Source organism: Mesocricetus auratus, unplaced genomic scaffold (genome assembly GCF_017639785.1).
Source record: "Mesocricetus auratus isolate SY011 unplaced genomic scaffold, BCM_Maur_2.0 Super-Scaffold_100010, whole genome shotgun sequence".
NCBI lineage: Eukaryota > Metazoa > Chordata > Mammalia > Rodentia > Cricetidae > Mesocricetus > Mesocricetus auratus.
In genome coordinates this window covers 87,037,530-87,050,620 of record NW_024429194.1, presented here as the reverse complement: position 1 = coordinate 87,050,620, position 13,091 = coordinate 87,037,530, and the positions used below count along the sequence as shown (strand labels likewise).

The window sequence follows — 13,091 nt, the reverse complement described above, 5'->3', positions numbered from 1 at the left end:
CACCCAGAGCAAGCAAGGGCAGATTCTGTTAAGGGAAAGTTAACATGGGCAAAATCCCTGGGAGTAGCATGGGTCCCAAGAGGGAAAAACACGAAACTACTTGCCTTGGGAGCTTTTCATAGGGCAAGTAGAAGGAAATTGACAGAACTGTATGGCAGGAACTGAGCTCATTCTTATTAAGCTCTGGGCTGTACGTGCTCTGGGCTGTAGCTCTGAGCATGTGCATCTCTTGACCGCAGGCTGCCCTCAACACACCACAAAGTTTCTTGACCTGTCACTCCAATCTCAGTCACTCCCCAGCACTGCCCTCTGGGCACCCTGGCCCCTTGACAACTGATGTGCCCACTCTGGTGTGGCCACCATCCTTGTTACCACCACCACTGCCATCCTAGGAAGTCACTGTGGCTCCTCCACATACAGAACTCTCTGGCTTTCTCCCATCCCCAGCCTGTCGGTTTCCTTGCCTTCTCGCTGCTTGCTCCTACACAGCCCTCCTTGTCCAAGCCCCCAAAAGTGGTCTTTCCTCTGAAATCGACTGTTTCGGAGGACCCTCCACTAGTACACTCTCTAGTCCCCTCTGGACCCTTGTTTCAGGCTCCTGCTGCTTTCTCTTTGCTCCATTAGCTACCTGAACTTGTCTTGCAGTGCTCGGACACAGAAATGGCAAACCCTGGCTGGAAAAAGTGGCTCAGCAGTTAAGAGTACTGGCTGCCTTGCAGAGGACAAGAATTAAGTTCCCAGTACCTATATTAGGTAGCTCACAACTTCCAGCTCCAGGAGATCTGATGCCCTCTTCTGGCCTCTGAGTGCACCTACACCCACATGCTCAGATACACACACATGCATATACAACAAAACAAAGGTTTTGAAAAGATATGTCAGCCAGGTGTTGGTGGTGCATGCCTTTAATCCCAGCACTCGGGAGGCAGAGGCAGGTGGATCTCTGTGAGTTCGAGGCCAGCCTGGTCTACAAAGCGATTGCGAGGATAGGCTCCAAAGCTACACAGAGAAACCCTGTCTCGAGAAACCAAAAAGAATAAAAGAAAAAATAAAAGAAGAGATGTCTGAGTCCTGAACACCTTGCTAGAGGGGCTTGATTTCCTCTTAACATGGCCCTGTCTCTGCCCCAAACACCTCCCCAGACTTCTGCACTGCTTTGGGGAGGAAGCATGTTACTGAGTTGAGCCTGACTGCAAACTGTCATAGATCTGGATGAGCATCTTCAATTTCCCCTCCAGCTCCTGAGCCTGCTTCCTCAACTCCTCAGCTGACTTCGCTTTTGTCCCCTTGTGCAAACGCTTGGATTCTTTCACAAGGCCAACCACATCCCCAGTGAGGGACACACCTGTTGTGCCTACATTCATGACCCAGTCTCTTCTGCTCGTTGCCAGAGCAGTGCCACTAAAGGCTTTCTTCACTTGATTGTCACTTTGGGCAGAGATGCTCTCTATGGTCAGAAGGTGTTTGGCACTGGCTGCTAACGCAGGGTTGGCTTCGGTGAGCTTGATGACACAGATGCTCTGTTGAAGGCATCGCAGGACTCGGCAGCAATTCTCAGACAACTCGTAGGCTTGGGGCCCTGAATGAACCAGAGCCTCTGCAACCTTCTTCACTTTGACCATGCTGGCTGACATCAGGTGGCTGGCTCTCGTTTTGGCTGATGACTCACTAGTGTAGCCCACAATACCAGTGGAGACACTAGTCACAGCCGCTGCTGCTCCCAAGCCCATCCCCGTTGCCAAGAGCACCAGACTGGCCCCAGCTGTCACAGGTACCAGAGTAAGGCCAAGGAGGGTCAGGACTCCAGAAACAGTGCTGGTGGAGCCGGCCACCACCTTGGAGATGGTGCAGTCCCTGTGTACCTTGTCAACCTTGTCTGCAAGGACCTGGAGCTTCCTGATGTGCCCCTCGAGTTCCAGTTTCGCCTGAGGAAACATATCCACAAAACTCTCCGTGTCCTGCAAGTCATGTTGGAACCTGTCTTGGTCTTCCTCAGCCATGTTTGCTGTGAGGGCATTGAGAGCATCACGCAATGTGTCTGCATCAGCTCTGTAACAGGCATCAGGGGATTAAGAGAGAGAGTTTAGCTGCCGACCTAGGTCAAGGGTAGAGTGCTTGTCTAATGTGCATGGGGCCTGGGTTCCATGCCCAGTGCTGTCAGATAATAAAACAGATGGTTTGTTATAGGCCCCGTGACACGTGACCTGTGCAAATGACAGCTGCTTTCTGTGGCTCAGGAAGGACTTTATAGACACACAGAATCTTCCGTTTGATGGTGAAGGCTTGGTAGTGATAAATAGTCCTTCGTAAATGAGGATAAACAGTAAAAGACATGTTAAGATTCTCTTGGGGGGATGGAGAATGGGCTCTGCAATTAAGATTGCTCGTTGAACTTGTACAGGGCTGGAATTTGCATCTCAGCACTTAGATCAAAAGGCTGGCAATCATCTATAATCCAAGGGATCTGACACCCTCTTGTGGCCTCCACAGGTATGTGCATGTACACACACACACACACACACACACACACACACACACACACACACACGAATAAATTGCCAGACATTGTGGCACTATCCTTTAATTCCAGCACTCAGGAGGCAGAGACAGGCAGATCTCTGAGTTTGAGGTCAGCCTGGTCTACATAGAGAATTCCAGGACAACCAGAGCTATATAGAAAGACCTTGTTTCAAAAATAAAGGAATAAATAAATGTGTTTGTTTGTTTAAGATGCTCTTGAGGCTAGAGAGATGAAGGAGCAGCTAAGAGCACTGTTTGCTCTTGCCGAGTTCCCAAGTTTGATTCCTAGTACCCACGAGGGAGTGCACAAATGCCCGTTCTACGGGATCCAATGGCGCCTTCTGGCTTCTGTGGGCGCCAGGCACACACATACACACGCAGGCAAAGACTCATGCACTTAAAACAGAAATAAGGTTTTAAAAACCTTTTAAAGATGTTCTTTAAGGACTGGGGACTGGTACAGTAGGTAAAGTGCTTGCCTAGCATGCCTGAGGCCTGGGGTCTACCACTGCATAAAACCAGGCACCGTGTCACAAGCCAGTAATTCCAGTACTTGGGAATCAGGGGCAGGAAGATCAGAAGTTCAAGGTCGTCTTTGGTTATGTCTGAGTTTAAGGCTAATGTGGGATATATCAAACCTTGTCCAAAAAACACAAAAAGAAAGATGTTCTTAGTGTCAGGCGTTTGATGGAGATGCTTTCTTACTCAAGGGTAACCCTGTGGCCAGCAACACAGGCCGGGGTCGGGATGAGGTGAAGAGGAGGGGACTGCGGACTCTGCTGATGAATACAGGGGGGCAAGATTGGAGTGTAAGTCACCCTTAATTCATAGAATGTTTGCTAGTGTCATGAAATGCCTTCCTTTTGCCCTCAGCTGCTGAGACGCAAGCAGTAGGCCAGGTCACGCCCTGCCAGCCAAGACTATCTGCGTCTGGCTAGGACTTTGGCAGGAAGCTCATTCAAACTGAGCAATTCTGGCTGAATATTCCAAGTGTGAAAAGCTTCAAATGGTGTCCCAATGGAAAGCTCCATTGTTGACTTTAGGGGACCGGCCACATTCAAACACAAGGGCGCTAACAAGAACATAAGAAGTTAAGATGTTCACTAGGTGTAAAAAATATCGAAGTGTGTTTTGCTTTGAGACTTGGATCTCATTCCCACGATGTACCATATTGAAAGTATTTTAAAATCAGGAAAATTCAGGATCCAAAACATTTCTGTTCCCGGGCACGTCCCATATAAGGTGCTCAGGCTTAACCAAGCATTGTGTGGTGGGGGCTTTGGGGTCATTTCTGATCTCCAGGGAACTGGAGACTAAAGGCATTGACCTCCAGAATGAAAGATCCAGGTCAGCCTGGAAGACGGTGTATGGGCCATCCTTTTGGTGGCTCTCAAGGTCACTGAGAGACGATGGGACAATCCCAAAGCACAGTTCTGGGTGTATCCACCAAAAGGCTTGGAGAGAATTAGCATGTGAACAAGGGCACTGGGTCTGGGAGGCACATAGTGAATGAGGCTGTGCCATCCATAGACAGGGAAGAAAATCCAGAAAAGGGAGGGAGTGCCTAACAGCAGGTGACCTGGACAACTCAGCCTCAGCCACGAAGGCCTCCCAGGCTCCATCTTCAGCCAACAGCAAACGCAGATCTTCCCTACCCGCTCTGTGCCGGAGGTACTCAGTGACTTCCTCAATGAAGGTTCTGCCCCCTAGTTGGAAAAGAAGAGTAAGGTTAGAGGGCAGACCGGAAGAGTTGGAGTGACAGTGACCACAGAGTCAGCTTTCCAGCCTGCCCTGGTCTACCTGAGGAGGCGGGACAGGGAGGAGGTGAGTCCTGGTTGCACCCCCCAGGAGGGCAGCTGGCATTGGAAGACTTCTTATAGTCCCCCTTGGGTCTCACCTTCTCTGCTCTCAACTTCTCTTGAAGGGACCAGACCCTCACCCAGCCCCCTGCTTTAGCAGCCATGACAGGCTGCAGAAGAGACCCAGCAAGACAAAGGCCCCTGACTCAGCGTGTGCTTAGTTTCTAGTCTTGTGACCTTGCAGGAGCTGCCCTAGTCACTAGGAGGTCAGCTACCCTCCACAGTGCAAGGAACCAATCAAAAGTTAGCTGGCGGGCTCTGGATGTGCTTTATGGTAAAAGTGGCCTAACAGTGACTTGCAGAGCATGAGCATAGCAACTGCCCTGGGAGGGCCTATGGGCCATAACAACCAGTTGACCAGTCAACACAGGACAGGTTGCCCAAGCCTGGAAGCGCACCAATCCTGAGACCATTGCATACCCCGTTACGCTGCCTAATAAATTCCCACCTCACAGTTTCTCCTAGTCTTCTCATTCCACCTGCCATGTGGAACGGATGGAGGGTCTGTGTCAATGGAGTTAACGCATTAAATAATAAAAGACTCTTTGCTTTTGCCTCAGAATGGGTCTCTTGGTGATTTTGGGGTTCAGAATTTGGGCACAACACTCTACACTCAGTAATGGAGGTCTAGGCCACAAATGAGAAGAAGCCAGACGAATATAAGTACCTGAGGAGCCCTCGCAGGTTGATGGGTCCATGGCGTCAACTGCGGGGTCTCTGGTCCAAACTGCAAGGAGGAGAAGCCAAGCCGCGCATTGGAAGGGGAGCAGCTGCTGAGAAGGCAAGCCACGAGGGGCTACGTCCCTCAGGTCCCCTCCACAGCACCTGGCAGGGATCAGGGTAAGGACTCAGGCATTTCGCTGGCCTGCCCCGTCACCTGGCAGAATGCACTCAGGCAGTTCTCTGGTCAGCCCAGGTACAAAGGACCCCTTTAAAAGAAAGACACCTCCCTCTCCGCACACTATGCTCTCTTTCCTGCCGTCCCCTGGGTTTTCCTGTCTGTCCTTCTCTTCCGTCCTCTCTGTCTCTGTGTCTCTTTACCTCTTTTCTCTTTCCTTCCCCTTTCCCTCCTGTTTCTAATAAAACTTCTCACTTAAGCTCTGTCTGCCTGGCGTGTCTGTCCCTCCGCCTCGGTCAAACTCGCCCGCCGTGGAACGCGCCAAGGTTCCCCTTGCACTGTATCCTAACACTCAGACTTTATCCAGAGTGTTTCTCTTCCACGGGCTCCGCAGAAAGCGGCTCGTCACCTGCCTCTAACTGCTCACCCCAAGCCCCAGGCTCCAGACAAGGCAAAGGCTTCCCGCTCCAGTAAGATCGGGTGGTGATGAACCTATGGGAGACATCTGAATTTGTACACAGAAAATAAGAAGGGATGACCTGGCAGCCATCCAAGAGTAGGAACACATATGTGAGTTAATGATAGGGACTGCCGTTTATTGCCTGGACACACAAGGCTCCCTGGACATACGCTTCATTAGGCCACCAGGCTCGTGCCACGAGATGAGGAGCACCGTGGCCCCATCGTATCAGAGAAGGAAGACCACGAGGTTAGCTCACATCCCCAGTCTTCGTAGAAGTGTTAGAGCTAGCCCATGAATCCAAACCATTCTGAGCCACGTCTCACCCTCTGGTGCCCCTCCCTTGGGCTCCTTAAACAACCGGAAGGATGTCCTCTTATTCATGCATAGTCTATTGTGAACACTTCCCAACCACAGCAATGCCTGTGCCCTGCAGGGTACAAATTCACCAGTGCCCCTGGGCTCCCCAAGGCCCACACATCCTACATCCAACCAAGCCTTAGAATCCTGCCACATCCTGTCTCTGTTTCTGTACGTGCTCTGGGCTGTCCAAAGCCGTCCGCCATCGTCCCTAACCACTGGACTTCACATCATTTCCAACCCTTTGTGTAAACAGTAGTGCAAAGAACGAGCTCCTTGCCTAGTACTTGGCCTGCATTTCAGAATATTTCCCGAGGAGCTATGTAGAGGGCGGGCAAGGTGGTAGAGCAGATAAGAGTGTTTGCGGCTAAGCCTGATGAGCAGAGTTCAATCCCAGGTCCCACCTAGTAAAATGAGGGAGCTGAGTCCCACAAGCTGTCCTCTGGCTTCCACATGTATGTATATGTGCATGAATATATATGTGTACATGAATACATCCATACTTGAAAAGTAAATCTAGGCTGGTGTGGTGGCCCAGCACTCTAGAAGCAGAGGCAAGCGGATCACTGTAAATTTAAAGCCAACCTGGTCTACACACCAAATGCCAGGCCAGCCAGGGCTACACAGTGAGGCCCTATTTCTAAAAACAAACACAACAAAATCTAAAAAACAAACAAACAAACAAACAAAAGATACTTAAAAGGGTAAAAAGAAACTGACTTGCTTCCTAGGCAGAGAGCTAAAAGCTAAAAGCAGTTCTACCCCACTGGGATGGCCTAAGCCAGTACTCGGTAAGAATTGTTTCTTACGGTGTTTTCCAGGCACAGGGAAGCCAGGCAGAAGCAGTGACAGGCCTACAGACTCTCCCTTTGCAACCTTTGTCTTCAGATCTGACCCTGCTCAGCTCTGCAGGTACTCTGAGGCATGTTTGGTCCAGCACTCCATTACAAGGTTAACTTCCACCGGGTACGTTCAACCAAGACTTGCCTAGCTCCCACACCTCCTCGGGGCTAGGTCAAGGCACCGACCAGCTGCCACGACAGAGCGCCCCAGTTCCTCAACGAGCAACAAAAGGAGGATGCCCCAGAGCTCCTAGAATCTCTCAATCTGTTCTGGGCAGGTTCGTTAATATTCCTTCCCCCTCATAACCAGATAAAGCCTTCTCTGTTCTTTGTTATGCTCTTTTGTAACTATTCACACACCCCCCAGCATGGCAGAGAAGTTGACACCCAAGGAAAGCCCCGTTCTCCAGCCTTTGGCCCCTCAGTAAAGCCTGCACTGACCTGGTCGTGGGCTGCAGCTGGGTGCTGACTCGGGGCACGGAGAACCTCTTGAGGGGGCCTGTGGCTCAGTTCATAGGGAGGCTGTTCCAGAAAGAACAGAGGCCACACTGGGGGAAGAGGAGCCAGGGTTGGCCCTGCCCTACACCTGGCCAGCAGCCCTGATAGGAGCCCTCTTCCCCCCAGCTGTGCGGCCCTGATAGGATCCCTCTCCTCCCCTAGCTGGAGCCGAGCAGCGTTCAGCAAATCCTCCCATGGCCAGTTAGCTTGGGGCGTCCTCCTTGGGCAGGGAAGGAAGGAGTGAGGACAGCTGCTCCTTCTAAGGAGTCCTTGACGACCTCTCAGGGTCAAGTTGAAGTCCTTTTGGTCAGCACGCCAGTCCTGGAGCCCACTGTGGCCCCTCCCTCCCTCACAACCATCCCCTGCTTCCACCACAGACCTTCAAGACCATCCTACCTGAGTGACCATGACACGTCCGCGTCTTTGCTATGGCCGGCCCTCCCCCTGGAGTGGCCTCCCCAACTCCATGGCGAGACACCTCCGTTCTGTCCTCGCTGCTTCCTGGCTTTCCCACAGTCTCCGTGGCACCACACTCCCCATGACTGCTGTCTCCGGCTCCCACTGCAGAGGCTCCAAACCCATCCCCATGGTGGGCGTGGCCTCTGGGGGCCAGCAGCACAGGTGACCTATCCAGCAGTTGAAAACACAAGCTCTTGGTAGGCAAGGCGGAGCCCAGCACTGGCCCATTCGCTGTGAGCACCAAGCGTGACCACTAAAAGCCACATTCGTGGCACAAACTAGAATTCCGGCACACGGGAGTTGAGGAGATGGTGGATCGGACGCCAGAATAATGGGGAGCTCCAGGCCAGCCTGGGGCTCCTAGGGGGACGCTGTCTCCACAAAGTTCTGAGTTAGCCTGTGCCTCTCCACACCCATGATCTGTCTACACAGTGAACATGTGACGACAGAGCTGGGAAGGCTCGGTGGTTAATGTTTGGCCATGTGCTCCCTCTCGGTCCCCGCACCTGGTCCCCTTGCCTCTCCAGACACCCGGACCAGCTTCTGCTTTCTGCCTCCATCACTCACTAACTGACACCAGAAGTCAGGGGAGATGCAGGCCTGTGTGTCCAGCTAACCAGTCTGGACCCCTTGGCAGATCATCTGGGGCCTCAGTTTCCCCCCACAGGACCTGAAACAGAATAGATGGTCAAAGGAGGACTGGATAAGAGCCCTTGTGTCTCAGGAGCCAGGCTCTGTCCCCATCAGACGAGCAGGGGTGGAGCCAAGACTCAAACCGGTAGGGACAGGCATTCTGGCATGTGATCCTTGACCGCCCCCTTTTTGCTTATGCTTATTTGGTTTTTTTTTTCTGTGATTTCACTTCCGTCAAGTCTTCCTCCTTTATCAGGATTGACATAACTAATCAACAGCCAGACAAAACTACTGCAAGGTGCAGAACCAGGTAAATGTCTATATGAGCAGCTAGTCTGCAGTGATGATTAGAGTGTGGAATAGACCAGAACAGGTCTCTCAAGCAGTCTTAGGTGTAGCCAACTGGACGGCAGACTCACTTGTTGGGATAGGACATAGATGCCTTGAACCCCAGAAACTCCCGGATACCCGAAGATCTACTACGCAACAGCTCTGCTTGACTGATGCCATTCAAAACAGTCTCCCAGGATGTCTGCCCACAGCACAGGGCTTGGCATCTCAGCCCATGAAACTGGAGCAAGTCAGACAGAATGCCAGCGCCACCTAGTGGGGGATGCAGGGATCAGCAGCCAAATCGCCTGGCCATCATGGTTACCCTGATCCCAGCACACACTGGCAAAGACAAGCTGAACACTATACTGTATGCCCCAGAACAGGCACCGCCTCTGCTGGTCTCTTTCTCTAGAGAATGCAGGAGGGGACAGGGATCTTCCAGCTGAGCGTGTGACACGGGCCTTCTGAAGTACCTAAGCGGTCAGCACAGACAAACCTGCCAGGACTGCAAAACGCAGAAAGGGGAACCATATCCCTCACTGGCAGCTACAGATGATGGCCTGGGAATGGAAAGGGCAGCCATTGCTCTCAGCCACCGCGGCCTGGCCACCAGCGTTATTCAGAAAACGGTCCTGTCTTTGCTCGGATGGAACATCAAATCTCCAAATGTGTTGGCTTCAAGGTTAAGAACTAAGTATAAAGATGATAGGACCTAAACCGTGTGTGGTGGTTTGACAGAAAATAGCACTATTAGGATTGGCCCTGTTGGAGGAACTGTGTCACTGTGGGGGTGGGCCTTGAGATCTCCTACGCTTAAGCTACGCCCAGTGTTACAGTTGACTTCCTGTCACCTGCGGATCGAGATGTAGAACCCTCAGCTCCTTCTCCAGCCTGTCTGCATGCTGCCATGTTTCCCACCGTGACGATAGACTAAACCTCTGAACTGTAAACCAGCCTCAACAAAATGTTTTTCTTTTTAAGAGTTGCCATGGTGATGGTTCTCTTCACATCCAAAGAAACCCTAACTAAGACACCATGATTACCAAACGTTTGTGTTGCAATGCAGAGAACGCTACCCTCAGAACGCTGCCCTCAGTTTGGTGCATGTGCAATCATCAGGAGCATCAGACACATTTGCTGCGTGAACACAGCAGCTCTGGGATTCTGATTTCAAACAGGATGAATAGTTGAACCAAGAGACCAACGTTCTCAGGACTCTGCTAAGTGCTGAAGATGTTTTAACCACAGATCCAGCTTCAAGTTCAGCAGATTCCCGGATGGATGGAGGGGAGCACCTCCACTAGGTGGCTCTGCAGCATGTGCCCAGAGTGTCACCACACTCCTCAGTCACCAAGGAGCATTGGCTGATGTCACTGATGTACCACAGCATAACATTGAATGTTACAGCACCTGACTGCTATAACCAGAATGGAGGCTGCAGTGGGGTGTTGGCGAATCTGGGGTTACTTCTGTGGGCCTTAGATCTAATGCCAAGTATCCTTTTAAGAGACACAGAGGGCCTGGAGAGATGGCTCAGCAGTTAAGAGCGCTGGCTGCTCTTCCAGAGGACCTGAGCTCTATTCCCAGCAACCACATGGTGGCTCCCAACCGTCTATAGTGGGATCTGATGCCCTCTTCTGGCATTAAGTTGTATGTGCAAATAGAGCACTCATACATTAAATATTAAAAATACAGCTCGGTGTGTAAAGGCACTTGCTGCCAATGACGGCCCGAGTTTGATTCCTAGGACCCTACTCTGTCCAGATGTGCGCATCTGGACACACACACCACAAACATAAAGTCTTTTTTTTTTTTTTAATTTTCAGGGGGTAGAGACATGGCTCCGTGGCTTAGCATACTTGTCTTACAGAGGCCCTGGTGTTCAATTCTTAGCACCCACATCATGGTGGCTCACAACCACATGTGACTCCAGTTTGGGGCGGGGTCTGATGCCCTCTGTGGCGCCAGCACACAAGTGAGGCACACATGCAGACGAAACCCTGATAAATACATACCAAAAAAAAAGGTTTTTATCCTTCAAATAAATTTAAAGACAAAGGGAGCTGGCTGTGTTTAGACAGACACTGGAGTGAGGATGCCGCTAAGGCCATGGAACACATGGGCCCACCAGATTCTCCCTGGAGTTGACTGACACCTCAGCTTTGAACTTGACAGTAGCTCTCTGCTGTAAGCCATCTGGCAAGCGGTGATGCTACAGTTACCCTAGGAGAGGAAGAACCAGCATGGGCTGGTCTGTGAGGTGGCACTCCCCACTCACTTTTTCTCTGGAGGGAACGAAGCATCCACGGGGTCAGAGCAGGGATTCCTGTCTTCCTCACCCAGACCCCTGCGGGTCCTATCTCTGAGTCTGGCATGCACCTAAATCCCCTGGAGGGGCTGGTGGCATCCTGGGTCTGCGGTGATTGTAAGAATGTACACCCCTACGGGGCTGGAGAGATGGCCCACAGGTTAAGAGCACCGGCTGCTCTTGCAGAGGACCCGGGTTCAATTCCCAGCTCCAGGAGATCCGATACCCTCTTCTAACCTCCATGGGGACCAGATACACACATGGCACACATACATGAGGACGAAACATTCATACAATAAGAAGGTAATTTTTTATCAAACTCTGGCAGATGCTGTTTCAGCCAGGCTGGGCCTCCACACAGAGCTGCTGAGCTCCCTTCACAAAACTTGACAAGAGCCGGGCGGTGGTGGCACACGCCTTTAATCCCAGCACCCGGGGGGCAGAGGCAGGCAGATCTCTGTGAGTTTGAGGCTAGGCTGGACCAACAGCCTCCAAAACAGAGAAACCCTGTCTCGTAAAAACCAAAAAAAAAAAAAAAAAAAAAAAAAAACTTGACAAGAGAGGTCAACACTCCACTCCACTCCTGTCAAGAGCTGGAGATCAGACCTTGCTAACAAGCACAAGGCTCTAGATTCCAGGTGCCACGCTGCAAATCAACACAAGTTACGAGGACCTGTGCTAAGCTGTGGAGAGCACTCTTAGGATCGAGCAGGAGGTAACCGATGAAAACAGCAAAGGTGAGCATAAAAATCCCTGTGCAGAACCACCAGGAGGGGTCTGGTGAAGACGGAAGAGCCTGCTGCTACCCGGGACGTGAACTTACCCCAGTAAGAACACATCCCAGTATGCTTGCATACCCACCAGTGCATAGACGTCTCCCGAAAGACCCAGCTCATTCAAAACTCAAAGGCCCCATATTCTTAAGGCCCACCCTTGCATCCAGATTTCCAACTACCTTCATATGCACTGATGGAAACAGACTTCCAGATGCCTCAAAGGCCTACAAAGGTGTCAAAATCCCCTATTTCCTCCAGGAACCCCAATGCAACCAGGTCTCCGATGGCTTCCAGATCCTCAAGAATCTAGGACCACAGGTGTCCCCAGGATAATCAATGAAACAGAGTCTCCCAATGAATAGTCCCCCAACACTGGGAAGACAAATAGTGCACCCTAGTCACCAGATGTCCTCATGCTCCTCGGCCAGGTCTGGTTGAGAGCGTTCCGTAGGCCCTCAGCTGTCACCAGACAAGTACGGTGACCCTGCTGACCATGTTGCTCAGAGTGTCACCAGACCCTCATGTGTGTGTCTCCTCCAGTTTCCAGTGCTGTACCACTCAGAACCCGGATTTTACAATTTGTGTCCTGGCTGGTGGTGGTGTTCATTGTATATTTTGTTGAATTTTATTCATCACAGACCTGTGCCATTAAATTCAATACTTTCAAATGTGCTTAAATCTAGCAGGATCCAGGTCATTGTAGGGGCGTGGCCTCAGTCTCTCCCCCTCCCGTTAGAACTGACTAGACCGCCGGAGTCTCCCGGGCCTTCTGATTTCTCTGCAGAATGTGTGCTCTGACACATCCTGGACCCCTTCTTCCCGTACAGCTTTCTTTGCATGTCATAGGATGGCTTCACCCCCCACTGTCGCTGTTGGGTGCTCGCCATGCACGCAGCGCCCCCTGGAGACTTCCGCTCACTGCCCACTCCTCCACTCCTGCCTCTACAACTGAGGCACCTCACTCCCGTTGCCACAGCTTCCTTCCTCCCAGGAGAAAGGTGACCCCGGGGTGTGGACGGAGACTCATACCTGAATGAGCCCTGGGCCCATGGCAGCCCAGCTTCTTTGCCTGCATGGAGGTTGGAGGCTCTTCTGTCTCAGGCTGTGAGCCCCTAGTGTCGCCTGAGACATCTCAGGGTCACCTCAGTCAAACTGAAGAGCCAAGTGTGGGCTCTTTGCTACAGACAGACACCCAGGCACCAAAG

At 51.6% G+C, this 13,091-nt stretch overlaps 1 protein-coding gene across 1 annotated transcript; it reads right to left on the bottom strand.

The window, feature by feature from the left end:
* Positions 1–968: 968 nt before the first annotated feature.
* Positions 969–5,177, bottom strand: LOC101829860 (apolipoprotein L2). Its single transcript, XM_013111045.3, has 3 exons — positions 5,047–5,177; positions 4,100–4,226; positions 969–2,049 (listed from the first exon to the last, which is right to left on the bottom strand). The coding sequence occupies exons 1-3, from the start codon at positions 5,075–5,077 to the stop codon at positions 1,173–1,175; spliced, it is 1,035 nt and encodes a 344-aa protein (XP_012966499.1). The 5' UTR covers positions 5,078–5,177; the 3' UTR covers positions 969–1,172.
* Between the last annotated feature and the right edge of the window lie 7,914 nt (positions 5,178–13,091).

What these genes read in the sequence shown, in the direction of transcription:
- LOC101829860 (XM_013111045.3), bottom strand. Translation starts at nt 5,077, where the DNA reads ATGGACCCATCAACCTGCGAGGGCTCCTCAG. An exon ending in AACCTGCGAGGGCTCCTCAG is followed by an intron (nt 4,227 to 5,046) that starts GTACTTATATTC and finishes TTTTCCAACTAG; the next exon opens with GGGGCAGAACCTTCATTGAG. An exon ending in GCTGAGGCTGAGTTGTCCAG is followed by an intron (nt 2,050 to 4,099) that starts GTCACCTGCTGT and finishes TGCCTGTTACAG; the next exon opens with AGCTGATGCAGACACATTGC.